This window comes from Herpailurus yagouaroundi, unplaced genomic scaffold (genome assembly GCF_014898765.1).
Source record: "Herpailurus yagouaroundi ecotype Mexico unplaced genomic scaffold, PumYag 141, whole genome shotgun sequence".
Taxonomy (NCBI): Eukaryota; Metazoa; Chordata; class Mammalia; order Carnivora; family Felidae; genus Herpailurus; species Herpailurus yagouaroundi.
The window spans coordinates 47,553,060-47,579,264 of record NW_024412396.1 but is presented as its reverse complement, the minus strand read 5'-3'; the positions used below and the strand labels follow the sequence as shown (position 1 = coordinate 47,579,264).

Sequence of the window (26,205 nt, the reverse complement as noted above, 5' to 3'; positions counted from 1 at the left end):
TTAACATGAATGCCACATATTGTGTTTCAATGGCTAAATAAAAAGTTATACACCAAAAGGACTGCCTCTTAACAATTCAGCCACCACTTGACACGAGAAGCTAGGTCATAAATCCAACTACTATGTGATGTGGCAAAGTAGGTAGATGTGGGAGTGTCATTTAATGCAGACAACATGGCTTGAAAAAAACTTTTATTTACTTTTGTTTATAGAAATTATTTTCTTCCTGGGCATTTTAGATTGCTATTCCTAACCTTGGCCTTCATACGAGGTAAGTGATAAAATGAAAGGCAAAGATACTGTCGAATAAAGATGAAACTGTAAGCACTCAAATGTAAATAAACAAATTACATCAATAATTCAACATAATCACATTTCAAAAATTCTACCATTTATCAAAAATTATAAGCTCACTTTGGCCCACAGTATGCATATTATAGTAATAGTTCTTGGGTTTGAAATACATATATGTGAATTTCCCAGTTTCCTTCCTGATACCTAGACTGACCGTTTCTCTGCCTATTTGGGATTCTGTCTCATACTTTTTATATGCAGTGGCATTCAGAGATCAATTTCAACATCCCTTGTTGAGCAATACTATTTCTCAATTTCATATTGTTAAAAGAAGTCTGATATATGACCTGAAAAGATCTGTAACCATTCTGACATAAAAGCTTTCAGTAGTTTTGTGTAGAAAGTAAAAACGATTACAGAACTCATCAGGAAAAGCTGAGTAGGGGCGCCTGGGTGGCGCAGTCGGTTAAGCGTCCGACTTCAGCCAGGTCACGATCTCACGGTCTGTGAGTTCGAGCCCCGCGTCAGGCTCTGGGCTGATGGCTCAGAGCCTGGAGCCTGTTTCCGATTCTGTGTCTCCCTCTCTCTCTGCCCCTCCCCCGTTCATGCTCTGTCTCTCTCTGTCCCAAAAATAAATAAACGTTGGAAAAAAAAAAAAAAAAGGAAAAGCTGAGTAAATAAGCCTCATATACACACTACTATTTATTAGCATTACAACTTTTTTTTACTTCATATGGAAGGAGACAGTGTTTAGTTTCATATGATTTGCGAGCTGTTTCTCAATTTGTCCAGCATATATCTAGCACTGGTGCCTGATTGGTACCTGATTAGAAACAGCACTCTCTACAAAATCATTTGCCTCTACTACATATGCAAGTGTTATGGTAAGAACCAGAATAAGTGAAAACAGTTCTCTAAGGAGAAAGTGTTCTGGGACTAGCTGGGAATAAAGCCTAGAATATTACAGTCAGTCTCAGGCACCACTTTTGGAAGATTATGTTATGTTCATGAACATACATAACGTGCATCTATCTGCCTCAAAAAAAAAAAAAATGTTTCTCTCTTTAAAGTCCACTTAAAAAGAAAATTACACTGCATTTGTGTACTGTTAGGACAAAATACTAGTACAGGTTTCCCTGGCTTTTCAGAAGTCAAGTTACTCCACTTTTACGCAAGACCTACATAGACCTACATTAGCACCTTTTTTGTCCCAACCAAAAGAAATCTGAACAGGATTTTCGCTTTTACGAGAAAAGGGAACATACAGCAAAAATAGCAATCTGCGTTTGTTTTACAGTGAGCCCTTACAGAGGCAGCAAGAGAAGCGCCACCAAGTTCCTTCCTGGGGGACCACACTCAGCATAGGGCCACCACAGCTTTGAACTGTGTCCCTGATTTATCTGGATATATTTTGTGTGTCTGTTACCAAGACGTATTCTAAGATATCAGATAAGTGTGACAGAGGTTACCTTTGGGCCAGGAATAAATACTCAAAATAACTTCTCCATATAAATTAATGGTTATTGTGTCTTCACTTTATGCCATTTCAGCTTTCATAACGTTTCACAAGGGTGCCCCTGGGTGGCTCAGTTGGCTCAGGTCATGATTCATGGTTCCTGGGATTGAGCTCTGTGTAGAACTCTGTACTTGGGATTCTCTCTCCCTCTATTCCCCACCCCTACCCCGCCTGCTCACGCGGATGCCTGCATTCTTTTTCTCTCAAAAATAAACAAACATCAAATGTTTCACAGGAACGCTCAACTTCAATAGCACGGGAAACCTGTACTGAGAACATACCTTAAACTGCTAATCAAAATGTAGTCCCTAGGTCAGTTAACACTGGCATCACCCAGAAGCTGGTCAGAAATGCAAATTTTCAGGCCCCCCTCTAGCCCCACTAAATCAGAGTCTACATTGTAATAAGAGCCCTAGCTGATTTAGGTACACATTAAAGTTAGAGGAAAAACTACTTCAAACAACTGATCTTTCCTCCATTAACAAATGTACATATTTAATTTTATAGGATCAAATGAGGAAAAAGCATGATTTATTTTCTGCCAGATCAAGAATGATTCTCAAGATTTTCATGTAATTTTACAACAACTTGAATGAATGGGCACTATAAAGATTTCCAAATTGAAATTAATCTATGGGCAAACTGTAAAGATAACCCAGAAAGCTCAAGTAATTTATTAGAAATGTTCTTACGTGTATTCTCCCAAACACTAGAATACACTAGTTTATACATGTCCGATTCTTTATATGCAAATCTGAAAAACAAGAAACTGAAAACCTTAAAGTTTAAGCTTGGTGGCAAACCTGGTCTTGAGTGGATAGGAAACCATTATAAATGATCTTTAACCCAGTGACTGTGATCACTCCTGTCCCACTGCAGAAATGTGATGTATGAGTTTGGGATCGCAACACAAATCTTAGTGGAGATGTGAAACAGTATATGGTATGTGCCCCAAGACTTGCAGATAGGGACCCTCAAGATAAATACAGTGAGAGAGCTGGAGAAGATAAAAGCAAAAGAAATTAAACCTATCTGAATAAACCTTCATGCTAATGCTGGCTAAATAAACACAACCTAATATGATGCCCTAGAAGCAGTAACACAGTAAGATAGAGAGGAATGATAAACTGTTTGAACAAGGTACAAAGCTGGAGAGATTAATCTGAGAAAAGGCTAATAAATAAATTTGTAGATGGCAAGGAGCATGAACTTTCTGAAATTTTCCCTGGAGAAACCAGAACTTAAAAATGGTAATACTAAAAGACTGTATTCTCCACAAATGTATAGATTAATCCAAAATAAGGCAAATGGCCCCTTTGACCTTCAGTTACTAATACTCATAAAAATCAAGTACATCAAAAATTCGGCCCACATTTTCAAGTTCTGTTTCTAGTATGCACTGCACAATTACAACATGATACCATTTATTTAACAAGACTCTGAAAGAATGGGTCCCCAAGATCAAATATATACAGTTTTAATATTGGAAATATGTACATAATGGAACCACCTCAAGGTTCAATGTTAAGAACAGTGTTTCAAATTCCTTTTAAGATGTAAAAAAAAAAAAAAAAAAAAATCTAGTAACTCAAGCTCAGTTATGCTTTTATAACAAACCCCACTACCCCCAATTTTTATCTTTCTTTTAAATAAATACTCAGACATGGGAATAACTGCACCTAATTTGTGTTAAGAACTGTTTAAAACCTGTTACATTTTCAGGTAATTTTGCTCCCTGGTGAAATTCTGTTCTACAATAAAGAAAGCCCCATAATATGTCTCTAAGAACACCATCAGTATATTCTTTAAACATTGGTGAGCAGAGGTAAACGAGGTGTGTGCGTGCATATACACTCATAAGATATAAACCTTTACAAAAGTGAAAACAAAAAATTAGTGGTAACTGCCATAAATGATTTACTTTACACCCTTAAAAATAAGATGTAAACTTTGCAAACTGCCATGCTCAATTCCTGTTGGTCTTTTTTCCAGATTTTCCTAGTCTGTAAAATTACCTAATTTTACCTTTTGTTTTTAAAAATGATTTTTTTCATCTATGCTTTGCAGATTAAGGGTTTTTTTGTTGTTGTTGTTTTTGTTTTTTTTAAACAAAAGAATACACCAAAATAAAGCTAAGGACCAATTAGTGCAAAAATGCATCAAATAACGTTCTCCAGAATGTAAGGATCTGCCTCATTTCTGAACAATGAAATTAAGGGGAAAACCATTATGATTCATGTTCCCTTAAAAAAGACAGGCTGAAGCAGCCAGCTATCAACAGGAAAGCCCCATTCCATTCACCAAACTGTTGCTGGCCACAAGAGAATACCATGCCCTGGGACACTAATAGCCTAATTATCCCAGACATTTGGCTTGGCATAATACCACGTTTCCTTTAGAATTCTACTCTTCAATAAGGAAATGTTTAAGGAAGCCCTCCAAAGAAAATTAGGGAAAAGTAAGACATTTATACACATTCACACGAACACATTCATACAGAGATACAGCAGGAATGGATTGTCTGCTAATCTTAGCACTCTAATTTTAAATTCCATGCCTTCAGGAGGGCTTGCCATTTTTGATCAAGGGGTGGGAAAGGTAATAGGTATGATGGGTATTCTTTCAATTAAAATCATTCATGTAGGTTCCTATACAGTACAGTTCAACATTAAGTGCAATTCTGCAAAAGAATTGGGGAGTCATTTTAATATTTACAAGAAATAAATCAGCAGAACAAGATTATATCAGATAGGCTGTGTACAGTAGCTGCGGCTTATAAAACATACCAGTAATTTGTACCTGGTGAGTATAAAGAGAACCAAGGTAGGATTCAGATGTCTTTACAACCAAGGGAGTACACAGGGCATCAACAAATTAGAGGACAAAAAAATTCACATTTTCTACATTGAAAAAAAAAATTACAGATCTCACAAATGTCTTTGAAGACAAAGAAAAAGTCAAAGTCCTCTGAAGGGTGGGAAAGAAGAAGCAATCTGAAACGGAACTCTAAATGTAAAAAGTTTTACTTCACAAGACCAATTTTCTTGGCTTCTGTTTCATATATCAATAATCTCCACATTTTGACTATAAAAACTTCTGCTTCTTCATCAAGTACCTGGAAAAGGAAAAGAAAAAACTGAAAAGACAGTAACAGATATAAAGCAACCATCAGCATCTCCCATTGGTGACTGTAGTTTTTTTTTTAAAGGTTTTTATACATTGACAAACATTTACTTTCATTAAAATGACTTGAAGGAAATCTGTCTAGTGTGAGAAGTGTATTAAGTAGTACAAATAAATTGCACACACAAGGGGTGCCCGGGTGGCTGAGTCGGTTGAGCAACCAACTTCGATTCAGGTCATGATCTCACAGTTTGTGGGTTTGAGGCCCACATCAGGCTCTGTGCTGACCGCTTGCTCAGAGCCTGGAGCCTGCTTCAGAGTCTGTGTCTCCTCTCTCTGCCCCTCACCCACTCACGCTTTGTCTCACTCTGTTTCTCAAAAATACATAAATGTGTTAAAAAAAAAAAAATTTTTTTTTTAAATTGCACACACAAGAAAAGGCAATGCATTCAGGAAAATTCCATGGCCTATCAAATACTAACACCACAATACTTTGTCAATTCCCTTAAAAAATCCCACACAAAATTTTTAAAAATTCCCTTCAATTTTTCAGTGATGACAATTAAAGAACTCCTGGGGCACCCGGGTGGCTAAGTCAGTTAACAGCTGATTCTTAATTTTGACTCAGGTCATGATCCCAGGGTTGTGGGATCAATTCCTGCATCAGGCTCTGCACTGAGTGTGGAGCCTGCTTAAGATTCTCTCTCTCTCTCTCTCTCTCTCTCTCTCTCTCTCTCTGTTCTTCCCTATCCCACCCTAAAATACAAAAAAAATTTTTTTATTTTAAAAATACTTCTGTTCTTTTGTTTGTTTGTTTGTTTATTTTGAGAGAGTGGGACAGGGGCAGAGAGGGGGCTAGAGAGAGAATCCCAAGCAGGCTCCACACTGTCAGCACAGAGCCCAACGCGGGGCTCGAACTGACAAAATGCAAGATCATGATCTGAGCCAAAGTCAAATACCCAACCAATTGAGCCACCCAGGTGCCCCAAAGAGTCAATTCTTAAAAAAAATAATAAGAAGAAAACTTAGACTCCTATGAGCCAGACTTGTCCCACAGTTTAAGAGAAATGTGCACCAACACTAATCAATGTGAAAAATATACCTTAGAAATAATATAGAACTAGGTACAAAATACAACCAAAGTTCATTAGTTTATGTATAATGAGGAAAGGTACAGTTTGAAAAAGCCAGATTTTTAATAAGAACAAAATACTACTTGAGCTAAAAAAATTCAATTGCGTTTATTCAGGAAATATTTAGAGGGTGAGCTTTTGCAGAACCAATTGACAAAACTAGCTCAATTAGCTGCTTCCTACTCTGATCAACAATGAGCCAGAAAATTAAAACAACATAAATAATTGACCAGTGAAGAGTCTAATTATACTCTGGGGGTAGCTGGGTGGTTCAGGGGACTAACCATCCAAATCTTGATTTCGACTTGGGTCATGATCTCACAGTTCATGGGTTTGAGCCCTGCATCAGGCTCCATGCTGACACTGCAGAACCTGCTTGGGATTCTCTCTCTTCCTCTCTTTCTGCCCCTCCCCAACTCATGCTCACGCTCGCTATCTCTCAAAATAAATAAACTTTAAAAAAAAAAAAAAAGAGCCTAATTATACTCCAAATATCAAAATATTTCAACAGATCAAAATGGATGGACACTGACACGACAGCTTCTCTGACAGAGATTGCAACTCTGCCAAGGCCAAATACTACAACAGTTTTTTTGTTTTTAAAGTTTTACTTTTTAAAATAATCTCTACACCCAATGTGGGGCTCCAACTTGCAAACCCCGAGATCAAAAGTCACATGCTCTTCTGACTGAGGCAGCCAGGCACCCCTAGAACATTGTTTGTTTTAATTCCTTAACTCAGACCCAACTATAAAATCCCTCTCTCAACCCCAAGGATGACCTTTTAAAGAGGCCTGAAGGTCAGGGAAATTCAGATTCTATCTATCCCCAAGGAGGGATCTATCCACATTTCTCCTTTCATCTGAGGATCAGCATTATGAAGTCAACAAGCTTTTCACAAATAGTTTATCAAAAATTCTAAACAACAGCTGCCATCAGGCTGGCTGGATAACAGAAAACTAATGTTACCTGGCTTTAGACATCATATAGTGCCCAGACACAAAGGAGCTCGACCTGAGAGCTCCCTTTGGTTAGGCACCCCCTACGCCCTTTCCTGACAACTCTGCAGCTAGAAATATGAGCTATTCCAGGGACCTGTCATCTAAGAACATGCTTGGTATTTCTTCCCCGACTCATCTTTCTACTCCTGCCTTCCCACTCTGCCTTTTGGACTCCATTACTCTTTCTACTAACTACTCTCAAATTCTTTAATTAGTTTTTTCACCTATTCACCTTAACTGTAAACCTGGTGTGTCCCTGAAAGACCCTGACATTCCTGTAGCCTTCTCAGGAAGTTCCTTACTTTCGAAGCCTTAGTCTCAGAGAGGGGAAGCTGCTGGGACCTCCCTGTTTCTCTTTGCAAACATTATTCTGACCGAGGTTCACGAGCTCTCACTACGCAACAGCCATCTAGCAAATACCTAGTCTTCCACTCACAACAGATGGAACACTCTAGCTTTGCTTCCTGTATTTCTCTTCAATCTCTGTCCAAACACACAGGAATTTCCACTTCTATGTGTATGACCCAGGCAGAAAATTCACGTATAGTCTAAACCAGGACATCAGCTTGACCCCAGAAACTGTCTCTCATGGCAATATTTGCAACACACCATTGTCTGGATCACTTGTCTGATTGTCTGAATACATCACTTCTTTCTTAAACATTCTACTCTCTCACTATAACCGCTCTTCCCACAGTGTCACTGGAACCACCAGCCCTTCATTCATGCAACCACCAGCTTCATTCCGATGTTACTGCCTTCTCTTCCTAGCTTGGAGTTCACAGTCCATTCAACCATTCTCACTTCCACCATCAGTTCTGCTCCTCCTTTGTTTTCTCACAAAGTCACAATGTGAAATAAATGCAACTACTGACTTGATTCTAATATTCAAATTACATGTAAGTCGGACTTGAGTTTAACTACTACCTGTCCAAGTGACAAAAGTTACAGAAGTCTTTCCAAGTCTGCTTATTTTATTTACTTAATGTTTTTAAAATTTATTTCTGAGAGAGAGAGAGAGAACAAGAGGGGAATGGGGGTGGACAGAGAGACACAGTACAGAGGATCCGAACTGGGCCCTGCACTGACAGAAGCAAGCCTGATGCGGGTCTCAAACTCATGAATCGTGAGATCGTGACCTACACCGAAGTCGAACACCCAAACAACTAAGCCACCCAAGTACCCCTTCAAGTCTCAGTTTAGATGGTAATTCCTGTGATGCTTGTCCTAACTGCTCCATCTCCTCTGTCCCCACATCTTTTTTTTACATACCCCCAAGATAACAAGTATATTATAGTATCCGAATTAGTATACCTATCTCCCTGCTACTTCTTTAAGAACAGACCCAGTAAGCACTTAATGAATGTTTTCTAAAGGTATGGATAGATCCAGGATTTATATTTATGATACATACAAACAACAAAGGCAAGGGAGGGAGAGAAGACTGTTAATGTTGTCTAATGACATCTTGACGTGAGTACTTTTTAACTTCTTTTAATGTAGATTCACATTTTAATTCAGACTTCTAAAAAGAAAGATTCTGGAGCCAACAAAGGTAAAAATTTAACCAAATACAGAGAAGGTTAGTCTGTTTACAGATATTGATTAGAGTACTAATAATAAATGTGACTTACCATGGCAACATCATCTAAAATGCTCTGAGGTGAACTATGAGCCATAACCTAAAAGAAACAAATAATCATCATTTTGAAAATGAATTCAAAATTAGCAATATAGTCAAGAAATTTTTAAAGTGCCCTCAAACTAATATGGGAATTTCTTGTGACTAAAGAAACTTTCTATAAATTTCTTAATTCCCAGAACCCCACTCTCTTCAATGGAAGTTTTCCACCAGAACTTGGGATCGCGATCTTTATACTATGTGTTCTAACTCAAATCTGGAGTACAAATTTCAGTGCTACAATAATTACAAGTGGAAAGGGCAGCCTAAGGTTGCTAGAACAGTAGTGGTAGAAAAATAAGCACCTCCCTGAAATGTAATTAGTTATTCCTTAACAGAAATATAGTGCTTCTTATATAGTGCTTCTACTATAATAACTGCTTATTAACAATAATAAAGCTTTGCCTCCAGGAGACAACGGAAGGATGTAGTATACCTTGGTGGTTAAGAGTATTAAAACTACAAGTTATACAGACTTGGCTCTTACTATGTAACCATGGTCAAGATACAATCTCCCCCTAAGCCTCAATTTCTTCATGTATAAAATGGAGATAACAATAGTAATTTATACTTCCTAAGGTTGTTGGGAGGTTTAAAGAACATAAACTCCCATAAGATGCTTAACACAGTACCTGCAAAGAACACAGCTCGGCACACAGCAAATCAATCAATAAAAAGGACCATTATCATTCTATGAAGGAAACTATTTTGCTCCTCTTTCTAAGGATGGATGACTGACAAACTGATGAGATAACCTATCAGCTGTCTCCACAAAAACCTCCCCAACTTGGGGTGCCTGGGTGGCTCAGGCAGTTATGCAATCTGACTTCAGCTCAGGTCATAATCTCATGTTTCAGGTGTTCAAGCCCCACATCGGGCTCTGTGCTAACAGCTTGTAGCCTGGAGCTTGCTTCAGATTCTGTGTCTCCCTCCCTCTCTCTCTCTCTGTCCCTTCCCTTCCCTGCTCGTGCTCTCTCTTCAAAAATAAATAAACATTAAAAAAAAAAAAAGTTTCCTCAACTGTACTTCAGCAGCATTCTAACTGTTAAGACAAGAAGGTGGTAGCAAGGCATTCTTGGGGGCAGAAGAGAGCAAAAGTGGCAGCAGTCAGCAAATCTGTTCTCCTTGACCCTCTGAAATGAAAGCATATGGCATAAGGGTGTGAGATAGGGTGGAGGCCATGAAATCTCTTACCTGAAACTACCATAGACTTAATTTTGCAAGACTTTTTTATTTTAAGAAGTGTCTAATATTTTATTTTATTTTATTTTTTAATGTTTGTTTATTTTTGAGAAAGAAAGACAGAGCGTGAGTGGGGGAGGGGCAGAAAGAGAGGGAGACAGAGAATCTGAAGCAGGCTCCAGGCTCCGAACCGTCAGCACAGAGCCCAATGCAGGGCTTGAACCCACAAACCGTGAGATCATGACCTGAGCTGAAGTCAGATGCTCCACTGACTGAGCCACCCAGGCACCCCGAAAGTGTCTAATATTTCAAAGATAACGCAAACGTTGGGGATGGAGGGAGTAAAAGACTAACCTTAGAACAAACAAAATCAACTAATGTAGCTTCCTCTTCACCTATGTATTCTATAATTTTCTTATTAATCCATGGTCTAATCCGTCGTTCCATCAATATCTGCAAAATAAAGCATGGTTACTCAATTAAAAGAACTTTTTATTACATTTACTAAAAAGTCTAATATGTTAGTGATTTTTCGTAAGACTAAAATATAGCATGCTATCATTCACAAGTTGAACTAAGACAGGTAGGTATCAAGATACAATTACTTGCTTCTAGTTTATGAAGACTTTAAGTACCACCAAGAATTTCCTGAATCGTCTACCTAAATTCCTTGGCAGGTCAAGATGCCAGCCAAATTATCATCGGTATTTGGCATTAATAGAATCAACTGAGTTTGTATGCTATGATCAAAAACTACTTCTAATAAAAATGAAATACAATTTGCTACTCACAGAATCCACAATAGACCAATCCAGGGGATAAGCAAAGAGCTCAGGTTTGGCTGTAGGGATTTTCTCAATGAGGCTCTTGATGTGTTTGCGCTTTTCTTCAGTGTTTACGGTGCCTTTGGCAGCATTTTTATCATCTTCACCATAATCCAAGGGAACCAGTTTCCGTTTTCGGGGTACATCATCACTGTCTTCATCCTCAAATTTGTTAAAGACACTATCTACAGGGAGTTTCTTTCTCTTCACAGAGTTAGGTTGACCAGGACTATTGGAAGCACCTATAGTAAAAATTCTATATTAGCATGATGACTTCTTCAACTTTCATTTCATTTTACAACCCACCATCCCTCAAGAGCATTGCATAATATACTTTCACAAATCTCAGAGAAAGATCCCAACTGTAAAAAATAACTCACTACTCACAAGTGCTAGAAAATTTAACTTTTCACTTCTTCTCAGAACTTGAGGCAGCTGCAGATATAGGAGCACTAGTAGAACTACGAAAACAATCGTGAGCTAGAAAAGCATTTTTGAGTATTTTTCTATCTACCTACCAAGCAGCACATTACTTATGTTTTTTCCTTAAGGCAAAATTTAAGTGTATACAGGGGGGAAAAATAAAGGAAAGAAGGAAGAAAATGCTAACGTACCCAGTTTAAGACTTAGTCCTATTTTTGGCCTATGTTCCTCAGGTTGTTGTTGATCTGGTGAATTTTCATGAGGAATAATAATACCACAAGGAGACTCATCCCCAGGAGTGTTGGGAGTGGCATTGCCACTGGCAGAGGAAACAGATGGGGCAGAACTGATGGGCCTCAGAGTTGGTTTGAGACAGGGCTTTTGCTCTGGCTCTTCTTCCTCTTCCATGGGTTCCTCTCGTTTTTCTTCTTTTTCTTGCTTTTCTTCTTCCTCTTCCTCTGATTCTGGTTCTTGCTTTATTTGTGGTTGTCTGCGCCTTTCAGCCTCTTGTTCCATCTAAAACCAAAAGATAACGTGACTAACTTTAACAGATCACAACTATACTCAACCAGCTTTTTATTTTATATTATCTTTCAAAAAAATCTTTTTCTTTCTCACTAGGAATAATGAAACACTGCTTGCTTCTATAATCAGAAAGCTTCATAAATCTGTATGTTAGGTACTCTGCAAAATGTTTTTTCATTTTTAACATTTATATATACAGTTATTTATACCCTTCAGATAAAACAAAGGTAAATACATAATAGGTGGCTAATTCAAAATGAAAAGATAGGTTTTTATATTTTTGTTAAATTATAGCTCAAAGTTTCATTTTTTTTTTAAATGTTTATTTATTTTGAGAGACAGGGAGAGAGAAAGGGAGAGAACTGGAGGGGTTAGGCAAAGAAAGAGGGAGAGAGAATCCCAAGCAGGCTGTGCGCTGTGCAGAGCCTGACGCGGGGCTCAAGTTCACCAACCATGAGATCAGGACCTGAACTAAAATCAAGAGTCAGACGCCCAACTGACTGAGCCACCGAGGCACCCCCCAAAGTTTTATTTTAGAACAGTATAGATAATACATAAGAGGGAACTCAAACCCTAGCTTGGTCATAACTCATTTGTTCCATGGCACCTGGCTGGCTCAGTCAGTATAGCATGCAACTCTTGATCTTGGGGTTGTAAGTTTGAGCCCCACAGTGGGTGTAAAGATCAATTAAAAATAAAATCTTAAAAGATTTTTTATTTGTTCTTTCTAGGTCATGGCTAAGGGCGGTAGTCACTTTTGTATTCACGAACAGGAAAAGAAATGGAGAGGGTGACGCCCAGGTGGCTCATTTGGTTACACATCTGACTTCAGCTTAGGTCATGATCTCACGGCTCGTGAGTTCAGGCCCCACGTTGGGCTCTGTGCTGACAGCTCAGAGCCCGGAGCCTGCTTCAGATTCTGTCTCCATCTCTCTCTGCCCTCCCTCTCTCAAATCTAAACATATAAAAAAAAAAAAAAGGGGGGGGGGAACATTTTTTGGAGTTAAAAGCCTATTAACAGAGCACCTGGGTCACTCCATTGGTTAAGTGTCCAACTCTTGCTTTCAACTCAGGTCATGATCTCACAGTCATGAGATCAAGCCCTGCATCGGGCTCCAAGCTGGGAGTTGAGCCTGCTTAAGACTCACTTCCCCTCCCCAACCCACACTTTAATAAATAAATAAAAATAAAGCCTATATGTCAAAATGAACACTCTCCCTGAAATCATGAAAGATCACACACACACACACACACACACACACACACACAATAACCATTAAAAGCATTATAAAAACTTGAGTGAATAGATCAATAATTTCTCTAAGCATGAAACAGAAAAACAGGGCAAAAAGATCCTTAACTATGTAACAATTAATAATTGGTGCATGACATGACTCAACGCCATAAAACTATCAACTCACAAAGTAGGACAATGACAACTAAACAATGTAAGGCATTCAAACTCACTGACAGAGAATCAAAACATAAAAACACACCTAATCTGAATGTTACAATAGTAAGGACTTAAAAGACTAACAACACACTACGATGGTCAAGGTATAAAAAAAAGACATAAAGGCTATACACCGGCAAAATTCTGGGTGGAAGATTATACTCTATTTAAAGGCACATTAGAAAATAGCATGTAAATTATAATCCCATTTACAAAACTTATCTGAGTAGGATACATATATGCCAGTGTGATGACATTTAAAAAGCAACCACAAATCATGGCACCTGGGTGGTTCAGTTGATTAAGCGTCTGACTCTTGATTTCGGCTCAGGTCATGATCTCACAGTTTGTGAGTTCAAGCCTAGAGTGGGCTCCACGCTGATACCACAGAGCTTGATTGGGATTCTAGCTCTCCTCTCTAGCTCTCCTCTCTCTGTGCCCCTCCCCCTGCTCATGCACTCTCTCAAAATAAACATTAAAAAAAAGTTTACAATACTATTAGCTTCATAATATATTAAGAACTAAGCACTTTTCTAAAGTGACACACTGTTCTTTTTTTTTTTTTTTTTAAAGAGAGAAAGAACACCAGCTGTAGAGGGAAAGAAAATCTCAAACAGGCTCCAAGCCCTGTGCAGATCAGGTCACAGGGCTCGATCTGACAACCCTGGGCTCATGACCTGAGCTGCAATCAAGAGTCAGAGGCTTAACTGATGGAGCCACCCAGGTGCCCAACACACTCTATTCTTAAAAGAAAGGGATATGCTATGTCCTATAACAAAGTCATTTCCTCTTTTTTAAAATGTTTTTATCTTTTTAATGTTTACTTATTTTTGAGAGAAAGAGACGGAGCATGAGTGGGGAAAGGGCAGAGAGAGAGAGGGAGACAGAATCCAAAGCAGGGTCCAGGCTGTGAGCTGTCAGTACAGAGCACGACATGGGGCTCGAACTCGCAAATTGTGATATCATGACTTGAGCCAAAGTCAGATGCTCAACTGACTGAGCCACCCAGGCACCCGTTTTCCTTTTAAAGTGAAAAGTTGTTCATGAAAACATCTTCAATTTATTTAAGAAATAAAAGATTTCAGGTGGCAATGAGAGAAGAAACTCAACCCACAAAAGTCAGGAAGTGTCAACGCACATTACAGGAAGGACAGATTTCTATAAATGTTTTCTTAGATGACATTCCTTTAACTTAGGTAATATTCACAGAAATTAAGGAAGAAAACAGCTGGAAGATGTTTAGAATTAAAGTTGTAAATCAACTAACACTGGTGATTTGTATGATAGAATAAAGAAAAAGACAATATCCTCCCCAAAACCAGCAAGATACATGAAACATAAGCTGCATCTCCCTTATAAGAATACTGTTGTGAATGTTATATTATCTCACCCTCTGGAGCTCTGCGTCTGGATCCGGGTGTCCTTCAGCCAGAAGGCGCTGCCTGATTTCCTCTAGCTCTTCCTTCTCTCTTTTCCTGTCCCGTTCATCTGCTTCCATTTCCTTTTCCCTATCACGCAATCTTTTCTGAAGAGCGCTTCCTCTGCAAAAGTAAAACATAACAGGCCTTAACATTCACATCAGCCAATAAACCTAACAGAAGTATCTTCTCCAGAGGTATCTTCTTTAAATACTAAAAGCTATATGATAAAAGAATGAAAAATGTGTTACTGTTCTTTATCTGCAGAACACCAACACCCAAGACAATGTGCCACCTGGTAATGTTTAATAAGGAAACATTGTCTTCTCATTTACCACCATGACTCATTCTTAAGTCATTTTATTTATTTGTTCATTTTTAAGTTTATCTTGAGAGGGAGAGAACATGAGTGCAAGAGCAGGGAAAGGGCAGTGTGTGAGGAAGAGAGAGAATCACAAGTAGGCTCAGTGCTTACTCCGGGATCGATCTCAGGAACCATGTGATCACGACTGGAGCTGAGATCAAGAGTCAGCACTTAATTGACTGAGCCACTCAGATGCCTCAAGTCATTTTAAATTAAGTATCTAAAACAAGTAGAAAAGCAGTTTTCAGATGAAAGAAAGCTCTCATTTTGTACTTATTACAGAGAGAAACCCTGACACATAACCTGTGTTCTTTTGGATGCCAAGTTGTGAAAAATTAATACAAGGAGTAGTAATACCATGAAGAATAGTTCTTTTTTTTAATGTTTGTTTATTTTTAAGAGAAAGAGACAAAGCATGAGTGGGGGAGGGGCAGAGACAGAGGAAGACACAGAATCCGAAGCAGGCTCCAGGCTCTGAGCAGTCAGCACAGAGCCTGATGCAGGGCTCGAACCCACGAACCATGAGATCATGACCTGAGCTGAAGTCAGAGGCTTAACCGACTGAGCCACCCAGTCGCCCCGTTCTTTATCTTCAATTTAAATCAATTCTTTCCATAATGGAAAACATCCTAGAAGGAAGTAGTGCAGAATCAAGAGAAAACAAGAGATTCTCCCTACCCAGCAGTTTATTATACATCCCAGAATGCTGAAATTCTGTAATACTGATTTTACAATTCAATAATTTACTGACTTTTTTCCCCTTTTCTAAAAAGTCAAATCCTTGGCGTGACTTAAGTTGCTAATTCCAGGGGCACCTGGGTTGCTGAGTTAGTTAAGCGTCCGACTTGGGCTCAGGTCATGATCTCTCAGTATGTGAGTTCAAGCCCCGCATTGGGATCTGTGCTGACAGCTCAGAGCCTGGAGCCTGCTTCGGATTCTGTGTCTCTGTCTCTCTCTGCCCCCCTCCCCCACTTATGCTCTGTCTCTATCAAAAATAAATAAAATAAAATGTAAAAAAAAAAAAAAAAAAAAAAAAAAAAAAATTGTTAATTCCAATGTTTTAATTATGTGCAGTGAGTATATTAAAATTACACATTAAATGCCTTCCCTACATGCCTGGATCACGTCAGGTACATGAGATAAAAAAAAAAATCACAATATTGTCCACAGTTTCAGGGAAATTATAGTTTGGGATGGAGGAAGGGGAACAAAGCAAACAAATCTACACTACTGTCACAGCACTAAAATTAGAGTAGTTTATTATTATTTTTTAATGTTTACTTTTGAAAGAGACAGCACAAGCGGGGGAGGGCACAGAGCAGGGGAGACACAGAACCCAAAGCAGGCTCCAGGCTCTGAGCTGTCAGCACACAGCCCAATGCAGGGCTCGAACCCACGAACGGTGAGATCATGACCCGAGCTGAATTCGGACCCTAAACTGAGCCACCCAGGCGCCCCTAAAATAAGAGTAGTTTAGAAATGCCATGGGAACATGACTTTACAGGAGGAGGAAAGGTAGGCTTTACAACCCTCACTTCAGAAAAATATGTCAATTGGGCAGTGGATGGGATGGTGTTTGGTTGGCTTTGTAACATTCTTGAAATCCTTGAAGACAAAAATTTTTAGACCACCTTAAATAGTTATTACTAGCTATTGAGGCACCCGGGTGGTTCAGTGGGTTAAGTGTCCAACTTCTTCAGCTCAGGTCATGATCTCGTGGTCCCTGTGTTTGAGCCCTGCCTCGGGCTTTGTACAGACATCTCGGAACCTGCTTCTGATTCTGTGTCTCCCACTCTCTCTGACCCTCCCCCACTCATGCTCTGTCTCACTCTCAAAAATGAATGTTAAAAAAATTTAAAAAACAAAAACTAGTTATAACTTGTTATAAAAACTGGACCTCTTTAAAACACATGAAAAAAGTTAAGCGGTTTTAATACTATTATGGACACCCCCAAAAAAGATAGAATTGTTGATCTCTTGCCAACAGTTCTCCCCTGTACTCCCCAAAACAACATATCAAATATGGGGGTGATTACAAGGTAGAACATGTAGATTTTCTTTATTATCCCACTGAGTGAACCTGTCTGCTCTGGTAGGGAACATAAGGCTAATACTAAAAGATGAGCTCATAAAGCAAGGCTTATTTACCTGTAATATTTGGGATCATCTCTATCATCATCATAATCTTCTAAGAATTCTTTCAGTCGTTTAGCTTCTTTTGCCTGTGAGAAAATTGAAGACAAAGTGTACAAAATTAACATGTGGGTAATGTTAGGTTACCCCCTTAAAAGGTCATATTTGTTAGCCCCTCCTCCTTTCTTGGGAAATAGATTTTTCTCATCCATATCACTTGAATACTGTAATTCTCATGTACTTGATATATTTAATTTAAATAACATTAGATATATTCTATCCTTTACTCTTGAAACAAGTCTATCCTTGCAAAAAGCACATACAGTATGCCACATATAGTATTTACTCCCTGAATATAATCTTCAACATATGGTAATGAACTTGAGCATACGAAGAAACAAAATTGTAAGCTATTTTATAGAATCTATGAACTTAAAAAAAAAAAAATTCTACATTTCATTTGTAGGGTATTATGCTATAGAAAGCAGTTTTTATAAAATGTAGAATTGAAAATCCAAATCATGTTCACGCATAAAAATCTAGGGGTGCCTGGGTGGCTCAGTCAGTTAAGTGCCCAACTCTTAACTTTGGCTCAGGTTATGATCTCAAGGTTCATAAGATCAAGCCCCACATTGGGCTATGTGCTGGACATGGAGTCTGCATAAGGTTCTCCCCACCTCACCCCCGTCACTCCCCCACTTGTGCATGCGCACGCTTTCCCTCAATCAATCAATCAATGTAATACCTATCTAACTCTGAGTGCACAAACCATTAAAGTATAGGACTCTCCCTTATTTTTGGAATTTCAAATATAATTATTATATTTAATAGCACTTACAGGTAACAATTACATAAAGCTATACAATATTAGTAGATAAATATTTACTTAGAATTTATATTCTCAACTATTATATCAACAACTTTTGTATCTACATACGAAGCAGATAATGCTAGGCTTCTAAATATAATAAAAGTTCATTATTTTGACTAAAGTAAAATTTTAATAATTTCATCCAGTTCAAATGTTACCTCTCTGTAAAAACCTCCCTAACCTAACCATCTATCCGTCACAAATTCCTACCCCCAGACAGAATTAGTCATTCTTTCTGTACTCCCTAAATACTGTAAACACACATTTACCATACCTTAAACACTCATGCACACACTACAGTAACTACCTACCTAAAGTTAGAAGTAATAGTTACTCTTGTGTGCCCAGTACCCAGCACAAGCCCAAGGCTGGGATATAATGTACACACAAAATGGGTCAAATAAACGAAAACAGGCTGTCAAGTAGAAATGACAAAATTTACAAATATCTAAATAAAACACAGGATGGTGCATGAGGCACATACTAAAAATACAAACATAAGTTACCAGTCTTGAGGAGTAGAAACTTTCACTTTTTACATCATATACTTGTTACTCGCTTATGTTTATATAATGAGCACGTAACTGCTTTTGTAACTGGACTTTTTTAAAGCTCTCAAAGAATAATAGGAAGTTTTTCTCTAGAAAGACAGATTTCAGATTTGCTTGTTAAGAAGCAGAATCACTTCAAATCTATTCCACCATGTTGTTCGTGGCAAACATTTCTTATTTTAACTGTTTCTCACTATGTTATTCTCTTCCTATTTTCTAACCTAGCGATGAGAAAGAAATTCCAGAATGGGAGCACCAATTCAGGAGAACTGAAATTACGTTCATTCTCTGGCATTATGGATCTACTACACAGAAAACCCATACTACCTATCTAGTTGCTGCATGCACCCTCTTTTGGTTACTTACAAATACCCCCTCTATGTTTCATGTTCAAAAGCTATTTGAAAATTCCTAAGTTCTGTGACGTTTTTGGAAGAATAATCTCCAAACTGGAGATAAAGAAACCTTCATGAAATTCTGGCAAAGACAGAACACATGGAACATGCCACTAAAACAAATACTACATAAAATCTTTTGTCATTCTACTTAGTAACGGCCTATGCGAACTGCTTTACTGTTATCGTTTATCAAATAGCGTGAATGCAAAATGTAAGGTTCATTTTTATGATTATCATGTATTTAAAAGAAACAGAGCATAAGGAAAAAAGTAATTCATAAATACTATATACTGAAGACAATAATTTTGACTTATAAAAACAGAGGTCTTTCTTTACACTGTATGTTAACTGGAATTTAAATAAAAACATCAAGAGGGAAAAAAACAGGTCTGCTCATGGCACGAGTCCCTTCATCCACATATACTACACCAATACAGAACAGTATCAATGCCTCTTCAAATTGAAAATGTTGCAGATTCTTAATCAAAGAATGTTCTATAACTAATCATTTTACACATTCCTCCTCTATGACAGATGCACTTCAGTGGTATTGCCAAAAGGTAATTTTGTTTATAGGCAGCAAAAATGTGAAAAATAAGAGTAAGAAAGACTTTGGTGGTCTGGAATTGTCGGAAGATTATTTGAAATATGTAAAAATTAAGTTATCTATACTGAGAGCTTATACATTTTAATTATAAAGTTACTTCTAATTCTGGTAAATCTGGTAAATTCTGGTAAAATTACTTCTAATTAATGGTAAAGAATTTGATCTGCTTTTTATTCGAAAAATCACTTATCAACCTAGAATAATTACCATTTCTCTTCTTCTTTCTTCTTCTCTTTCGGCCTCCTTCTCATACTCCCGGGTTTTCTTCCGTTCTCTGATTTCCCAATTCTTAAGGCGCTACAAAAAAAAATTGCCAAAGCTTCACAAATGTAAGCAAAGGGCCCCAACATGTTTGACTAGCTTACTGACTAGCAAAGCTTTAAAACTGAAAGCATTTCAAGGTTTGGGAGTTCGACCCCGCATCAGACTCTCTGCTGTCAACAAAAAGCTTGCTTTGAACCCTCTGTCCCCCACTACTCTCTCTCTCTGTCCCTCTCCTGTTCACGCGTGCGCACGCGCACACTCTCTCAAAAATAAATAAACGTTAAAAAATGTTTTAATTAATTAAAAAAAATTTAAAGCATTTCCTCAATTTACCTCTTGGTAAGCAGCTTCTTTCTCGCGGAGTTTTCTTTCAAGTTTTCTTCGTTCATAAGCATCCTCTTCATCCTCTTCTCGGTCCCGCTTCTTGTCTTTCTCTCTCTCTCGTTCCCGTTCCCTTTCTCGCTCTCTCTCGCGCTCTCGTTCTCTTTCTCGTTCCCGTTCTCTCTCTCTCTCTCTTTCCCGCTCCCGTTCCCTTTCACGATCTCTGCTCTTTTCTCTATATAAACAAAAGATTTACAAAGTCTGTCAATCCCTCTGTTTTCCTTTAAAACCGAGGGAAAGGAGGACAACATATATTACAAAATACACAAAATCACAGGCCAGAATTTAGCATTTGATTTCTGCAGAATTGTAAACTCCTCTACATTCGCCAGAAAGACACAATATAATTCTAGTCCCTAATTCTAAACTGCATTCTAAATTCAGCATTAATGCTTATCAGTATTTCAGAAAACAGACAAACCCACATATAAGAAATACCAAGGACTGACAAACAAGTTAAAAGATAGTCTACCCCACTAGTGATCAAAGAACACAAATGTTGGCAAAGATGTGGAGAGAAGAGCACTTTGGCATGTTGCATGGATAAATTATAACTGTATCTACCAGCAATGAAGTGTCCTCCAATATTTAAGTCAAAGTGATAAAAAAAAAAATTGCAGAATATATGTAGTATGATGCCATGGATCTCATTAAATACAAATATACGTATGTACACAGTACATAAAACAATAGTTTATGTATTCATATCTGTAGTAAAAGTATGCTATTGTATATATGTCAAATTCTCAATAACGGTTACTCAAGAGGATAATGATTATTCCAGCAGAGGAAGTTAAAAGATTTTAATGCCCACTAAAGACTAAGGACACTGGATTTCTAGTTTCAGCAACTGGTGGACTAAAAGTGGACCTCCTTTTGGTTACAATCAGGTTAAAACCTACAACACAGAGATGTATTATCAGAAAACCAGCTTGGGGAAAAAAGGTGAGTTTTTCATCCTTCCCCACTTGCTTCCTTTGTTCATTTTTTCTTTACCTCATTCCTAAATAATTTAAGATGATTCATCAAATTCAACAAAATTAAGGAGAAAAATAATAAAACAAGGTGAAATTAACTAGAAGTCCTAAATGGAGAGTAAATTGAGAGCTGGGCCGGGCAGGGGGAGTTGTGGCCATACAGCAGGCTACAGGACCACATACAGACATGAGTGGCTAAAAGCAGTGGTCCTAGAGCTGATTTCCCAGGACATGGGACCTCAATGAAATGGTAAATAGAAAAGATGCCCACCGACCCAGGGAGACAACAGGGACTCACGTCTTCCCAGAACACCGGGTGGAGAGTGGCTGCATTCTGGGTCCGTGTAAATCCTGGCTTCAGACAGTAATTAACTCTGAAGTTGAAAACCGTTACTTGAACCAATGCTTACGTGCGTGAGACAGGAAGCCAGGCACGCTCTGTGGCTAAGAAAATTCTCTCCTCACAGAAACATAAACAGTGTGGAGAGTAACAACGTACAGTTCTACTGAAGCAATCAGCAAACAGTAACTTCCACCAAACCTTACCTTGATCGACTCCTGTCCTTATTCCGATCCGAGCTCCTTTCCCGATCGCGGTCCCGGTCTCTCTCGCGGTCTCGGTCCCGATCTCTCTCTTTAGTGCGGTCACGATCCCTATCCCGTTCTCGTTCCCGCTCCCGTTCCTTCTCCTTTTCTCGTTCACGTTCTCTTTCCCTTTCTCGTTCCCGTTCTCGCCTTTCTCGTTCCCTTTCACGCTCCCTCTCTCTTTCTCTCCGTTCTTTCTCAATTTCCTGTCTTTCTTTTTCCTTTTTGCCTTTCTCTTCTTCCAGTTTCTAGAAACCAATAAAAGTACTTTTAGAGTTAACTCTGTAGCTCCAGTATTCAGATATTTCCCGGCGCAATGCCCAATATGGGGAACAAAAATAACCAAACCACTGGTACTTTAATATTAAGTACCTGTGGTTTTACTTGGCAAATTAAACTGAAGCAATCACAAGACTATATAGATTGCGTGCAAACCCAGATACTCTACACAGACCAGGAATCTCCAATCTTGGATGCTGGGAGATTGCGTCAAGTGTGGCTGGCCACTCAATGATTACGTAACAACTAAAATGACCATGAGGAATGTGGTGATTAAAAATAACATCTAGAAATACAATCACTTAGCTAAAATGTAATTCCTCTCATTATGAATTTCTGTAAACCAGTGCAACTACTGATTTACTACTGATACTAAATATAATCCCCAGACTTCCCATTACGTAAAAGGTTACTACTTGAAGGTTTTAAAGGGGAGGTGGGGGAGGAGAGTCAGGTCACTGTAATACAAATAATCTTCTACCCTCTGGTTTGCCCACCCTCCAAAAGATAAGCTGAATTCAGCCAAGATTTGCCCTATTATCTCAATGGAAACATTTACTCCCACCATTACAAGATGGACAGCCCACCAAATACAAAAAGTTTGAAAATACACTCACTTCAAGCAAAAATGTACATAATTGTAATAGTCTCATTTCACTTAATTTTAAAAGCAACATATTTATGCCCATTATGCCTATAAGACAATAAAAATATATCAACAGTGATAAATCCATCCTTGGAAGGAACGATTGCATATGAACTTACAGATGCTGTGCTAGGACATGGATCGCCAACACTGGATTAACCTTGCCTACAAGCTATGTTTCTGGGAGGAAGAGCAAGTACATGGTTCACAAATAAACCAAATAACAGAGTCAGACCAAGTTTGTACCCTGACAAGATTACCAGTGTACCACACGGTTTCTACACAAACTCCGAAAAAAAGAAAAAAAAGAAAAACCCAAACAGGAAAAACAAAACAAAAACAGAATACATTTATCCCTTTGGTTCCATGTTTAGTGTCACCGAAAAGAAATTTAAACTGCAACAATAAAATGTGCATTTTTTTTTTGTCTTTTCTCAGTCATGTAAAGCATTTAAAACAACTTTAAAAAGCAATCTTACCTGTCATACTCTTTTTCTCTCGCTCATGGTTCAGAGAACTGACAGAGGATTATGAAAGAGAAGCTAATGCATGAGAAATCAATATATTCAGCTGCTGTGCCAGTCTATATCAAAGGAGAACGTAGGCAAAGCCAAGACTGAATACACTGAAGTTACAAAGAGAAGAGAAAAGAAATGGTAGAAAGAGGACAGAAACTGAAAACTATTTAAAGGGGCAAATTAGAATGTCTGAAACAGTTCTAATGGACTATAAAAATTTGTATTGTAAAATGAGGCTAGACTACACAAAACTTACCTCAGTATCATACACTTATAAAGAAATGTTTATTTCTGAGATAATAGATACTTACAGATCTATTTTAGCTGTTCCAATAATAATCTCTTTTGTAGGATTTAATGTTTTTGCTTTTGCTTATTCACTGCACTACTTCTTTTTTAGATGTATAGTTCCACTTAATGTAAATAATAATTTGTTTCAGAACTCATTTCAAAAGTTTTGTTCTAAGTAAATGAACAAGTGAGTGAATCTGGACCATACTAAATGCACTTCTAAAACAATCTATATGCAGTAGGTAGACACACACACACACACACACATATATATTTTAAGACAAACACTAGAGAAAGAGAATATGGAAGTGAGTCTAAAAGGATGTAAGAAAGTAATGAAATAATGAAGAGGAAAGGACAGGAAAAAAAAAAATCATAAATCTTACCTTAGTCTCTCTTCAGACTCGTCCGTGCTGTAAATGGACGCCCCCTGCCACGCTGATACCCTGACAGTCCGTGGTTATTTAATAAACTCATACCAAAACATGCAAAGGTTCACTGAGCTCATTTTTTGTTACTGGAGTTTCAAATGTCCCCTTTAACCATACCACCCAACAAAAAGAACTATATTTTGTTTTCATTTTGATCTTTTTTTAAAATACATTTTGGAAATTCAAAACATCCCCACTCCCCCCCCAACAACAGTGAAATAAGTCTAAGGCAGTCAAATGCCTGACAGCTTCTCAAACTCTGAAGCAAATATCTTTTGAATTAATTTGTTAAAAACACAATTTCATCATACTTTACCAATGACATGACAGGGTTTAACAAATAACAACAAGGGGGTAAACCACACACACAACCGTATACCATTTTCAAGCTTACTCAGGCCCTGAATTTGTGTATTGAACCTAACCAAAAGTATCCCACAGTATCCCAAAAGTATCCCAACTAATGACTTCCCACAGACTACCATTTAAACTCAAAATTAATTTGGGAAAACTTTATTTGTGCTTTTAGATACTTAGTTCCCGGAAAAGCACTGTGTATGTGAGCTAGGGCTGGGCATCTGGATAATAAGTGTTCAGCAGCACTGATTCAATAGCATTAATTGTCAACTTGGGATTTGGAAAGCAGTAAGAAAGAAGAAGATCGTATAAAAGAAAAAATGAACACTTAACACTTCACTGAGTTAAAGATCACTCAGTATTTTGAGTAATAACCAGTAACATCTTATTATCTCTAACATGAAAATACATTTCATGCGATATTTGCATTTTACCGTCCATAAGCATCACCTTCAACACCAGCGAACACTCACAGATGCACTGTCATTGAGAGAAGCTTTCAATAGGCAAAACTCGTGAGTGGGATTTACTATGCACAAATACCCATTTCCAAGCCAGTTACCCCTTTGCATATTTTTCTGAGGGGGCATCCATAAATATAATAAAAAACAGAAGCTCATACTTACATCCTATTCCTTGTTACTTTCCAAGCTGAGAGTTTCATCTTGCATTAGTCACCATATGATCTCTATCATAATGGTGGGGGTCAATGAATAGATTAGCTTTATGGGAATTTACAGTTCTTCCATGCATCTAAAATTTGGTAAGTCTGGTAACCACTGACCTACTTTTTAAAATCTCCCCCTCTCAACTTAAATCTACACAAATATAAATCTTAAATTTCAATCTCGGCCCTAAAGCAAAGGTTTTCCTACGATTAAGTTAAATAAATGCCCCCAGCAATACACTACAGTGTAGGTTATCCTGCTGCCCCACTGAATCTAGTTTAAATCTGCTCTTGATGTTTATGTTAAAATCTAAAAGTAAAATTAGCTTTTATTCATACTCAAGTGAGGTGACTGTAGAGTAGTCAGTAACTGCAACAACTAAGCACAATATGTCAAGGACCACTTTAAAATGGTATGGTCTTCTGTTTCTTTGTCTCTATCTAGATATTAATTAACCTATAAAAAGCATTTAAAATTATATTCTAATGTAAGGTTGATTTTTTTTTTTTTTTGTCTGTTTGCTTTGGATTCTGTAAAAAGTCTAGATTGGTATCAAGTGAAAAAACAAGAATACTACCTTGTGTGTGTCTCTGAATTTGCTGATCTCTCGGGATATCAGATCTCTTTTGTCTTCTTCCATTTCTATAGCATTTATATCCTCCTAAAAAAAAGATAGGGGGGGATAGGAGAGAACGCATTATAGATCAATCTACATCAATACAAATATATTAAAACTAGAAGTTAGATATTCTGTACACCTTACAAACAGATAGTAACTAAACAAACAGAACTTATATAGTAAGAAATCTAGTGATCTAAGTTAAATAATGAGATGTCAGATGAACAAGAATCACAAATCTGGCCATTAGCAGTAAACAGTCATTGTCAATGTAAACGAACCTTAGTGATGAGTGGATAAGGGATCAGTGGGGCCACTGGAAATCTACGGAAAATCTGCGGAAAAATCCACAAAGATTAAAAAAAAAAAAAGCAATGAGTTAACATTACTCTGCACAACAATGCTCTGTATGTTTATACTATAAGCAATGCAAGATTTCTGTGACATTTTCTTGATTTCAAATTACTTAATAAAAAAGACTTCACTCACTCTCTTTAATCCCTCCTGTCACCTACCACCTCCTCACCCTCCAATTCCCCCAGGCAATGGAATAAGCAAAGTCTCACTAGCAGGATTTTTTCCTCCAAACCCAGGAAAAAATCATACCAACAAAATTCACCCATAATTCCTGCCATACAGCAGGATTTGATTCTTTCCTCCCAGCCCATAACAAACAAATATGTCTAGTAATTT

At 37.8% G+C, this 26,205-nt stretch overlaps 1 protein-coding gene across 3 annotated transcripts in view; it reads right to left on the bottom strand.

The window, feature by feature from the left end:
• Positions 1-3,058: 3,058 nt before the first annotated feature.
• Positions 3,059-26,205, bottom strand: part of RBM25 (RNA binding motif protein 25) — a 61,425-nt gene continuing 38,278 nt past the window's right edge. For all 3 annotated transcript variants that reach the window (XM_040477606.1, XM_040477608.1, XM_040477607.1), the window contains 12 exons: positions 25,794-25,847; positions 25,471-25,554; positions 21,665-21,951; positions 20,094-20,316; positions 19,704-19,793; positions 17,085-17,158; positions 14,545-14,695; positions 11,368-11,692; positions 10,721-10,995; positions 10,284-10,382; positions 8,701-8,748; positions 3,059-4,925 (listed from right to left, as the gene is read on the bottom strand). In XM_040477606.1, coding sequence (XP_040333540.1) covers positions 4,833-4,925; positions 8,701-8,748; positions 10,284-10,382; positions 10,721-10,995; positions 11,368-11,692; positions 14,545-14,695; positions 17,085-17,158; positions 19,704-19,793; positions 20,094-20,316; positions 21,665-21,951; positions 25,471-25,554; positions 25,794-25,847 — 1,803 coding nt within the window. In that variant the 3' untranslated portion in view covers positions 3,059-4,832. The remainder of the gene's footprint in view (positions 4,926-8,700; positions 8,749-10,283; positions 10,383-10,720; positions 10,996-11,367; positions 11,693-14,544; positions 14,696-17,084; positions 17,159-19,703; positions 19,794-20,093; positions 20,317-21,664; positions 21,952-25,470; positions 25,555-25,793; positions 25,848-26,205) is intronic.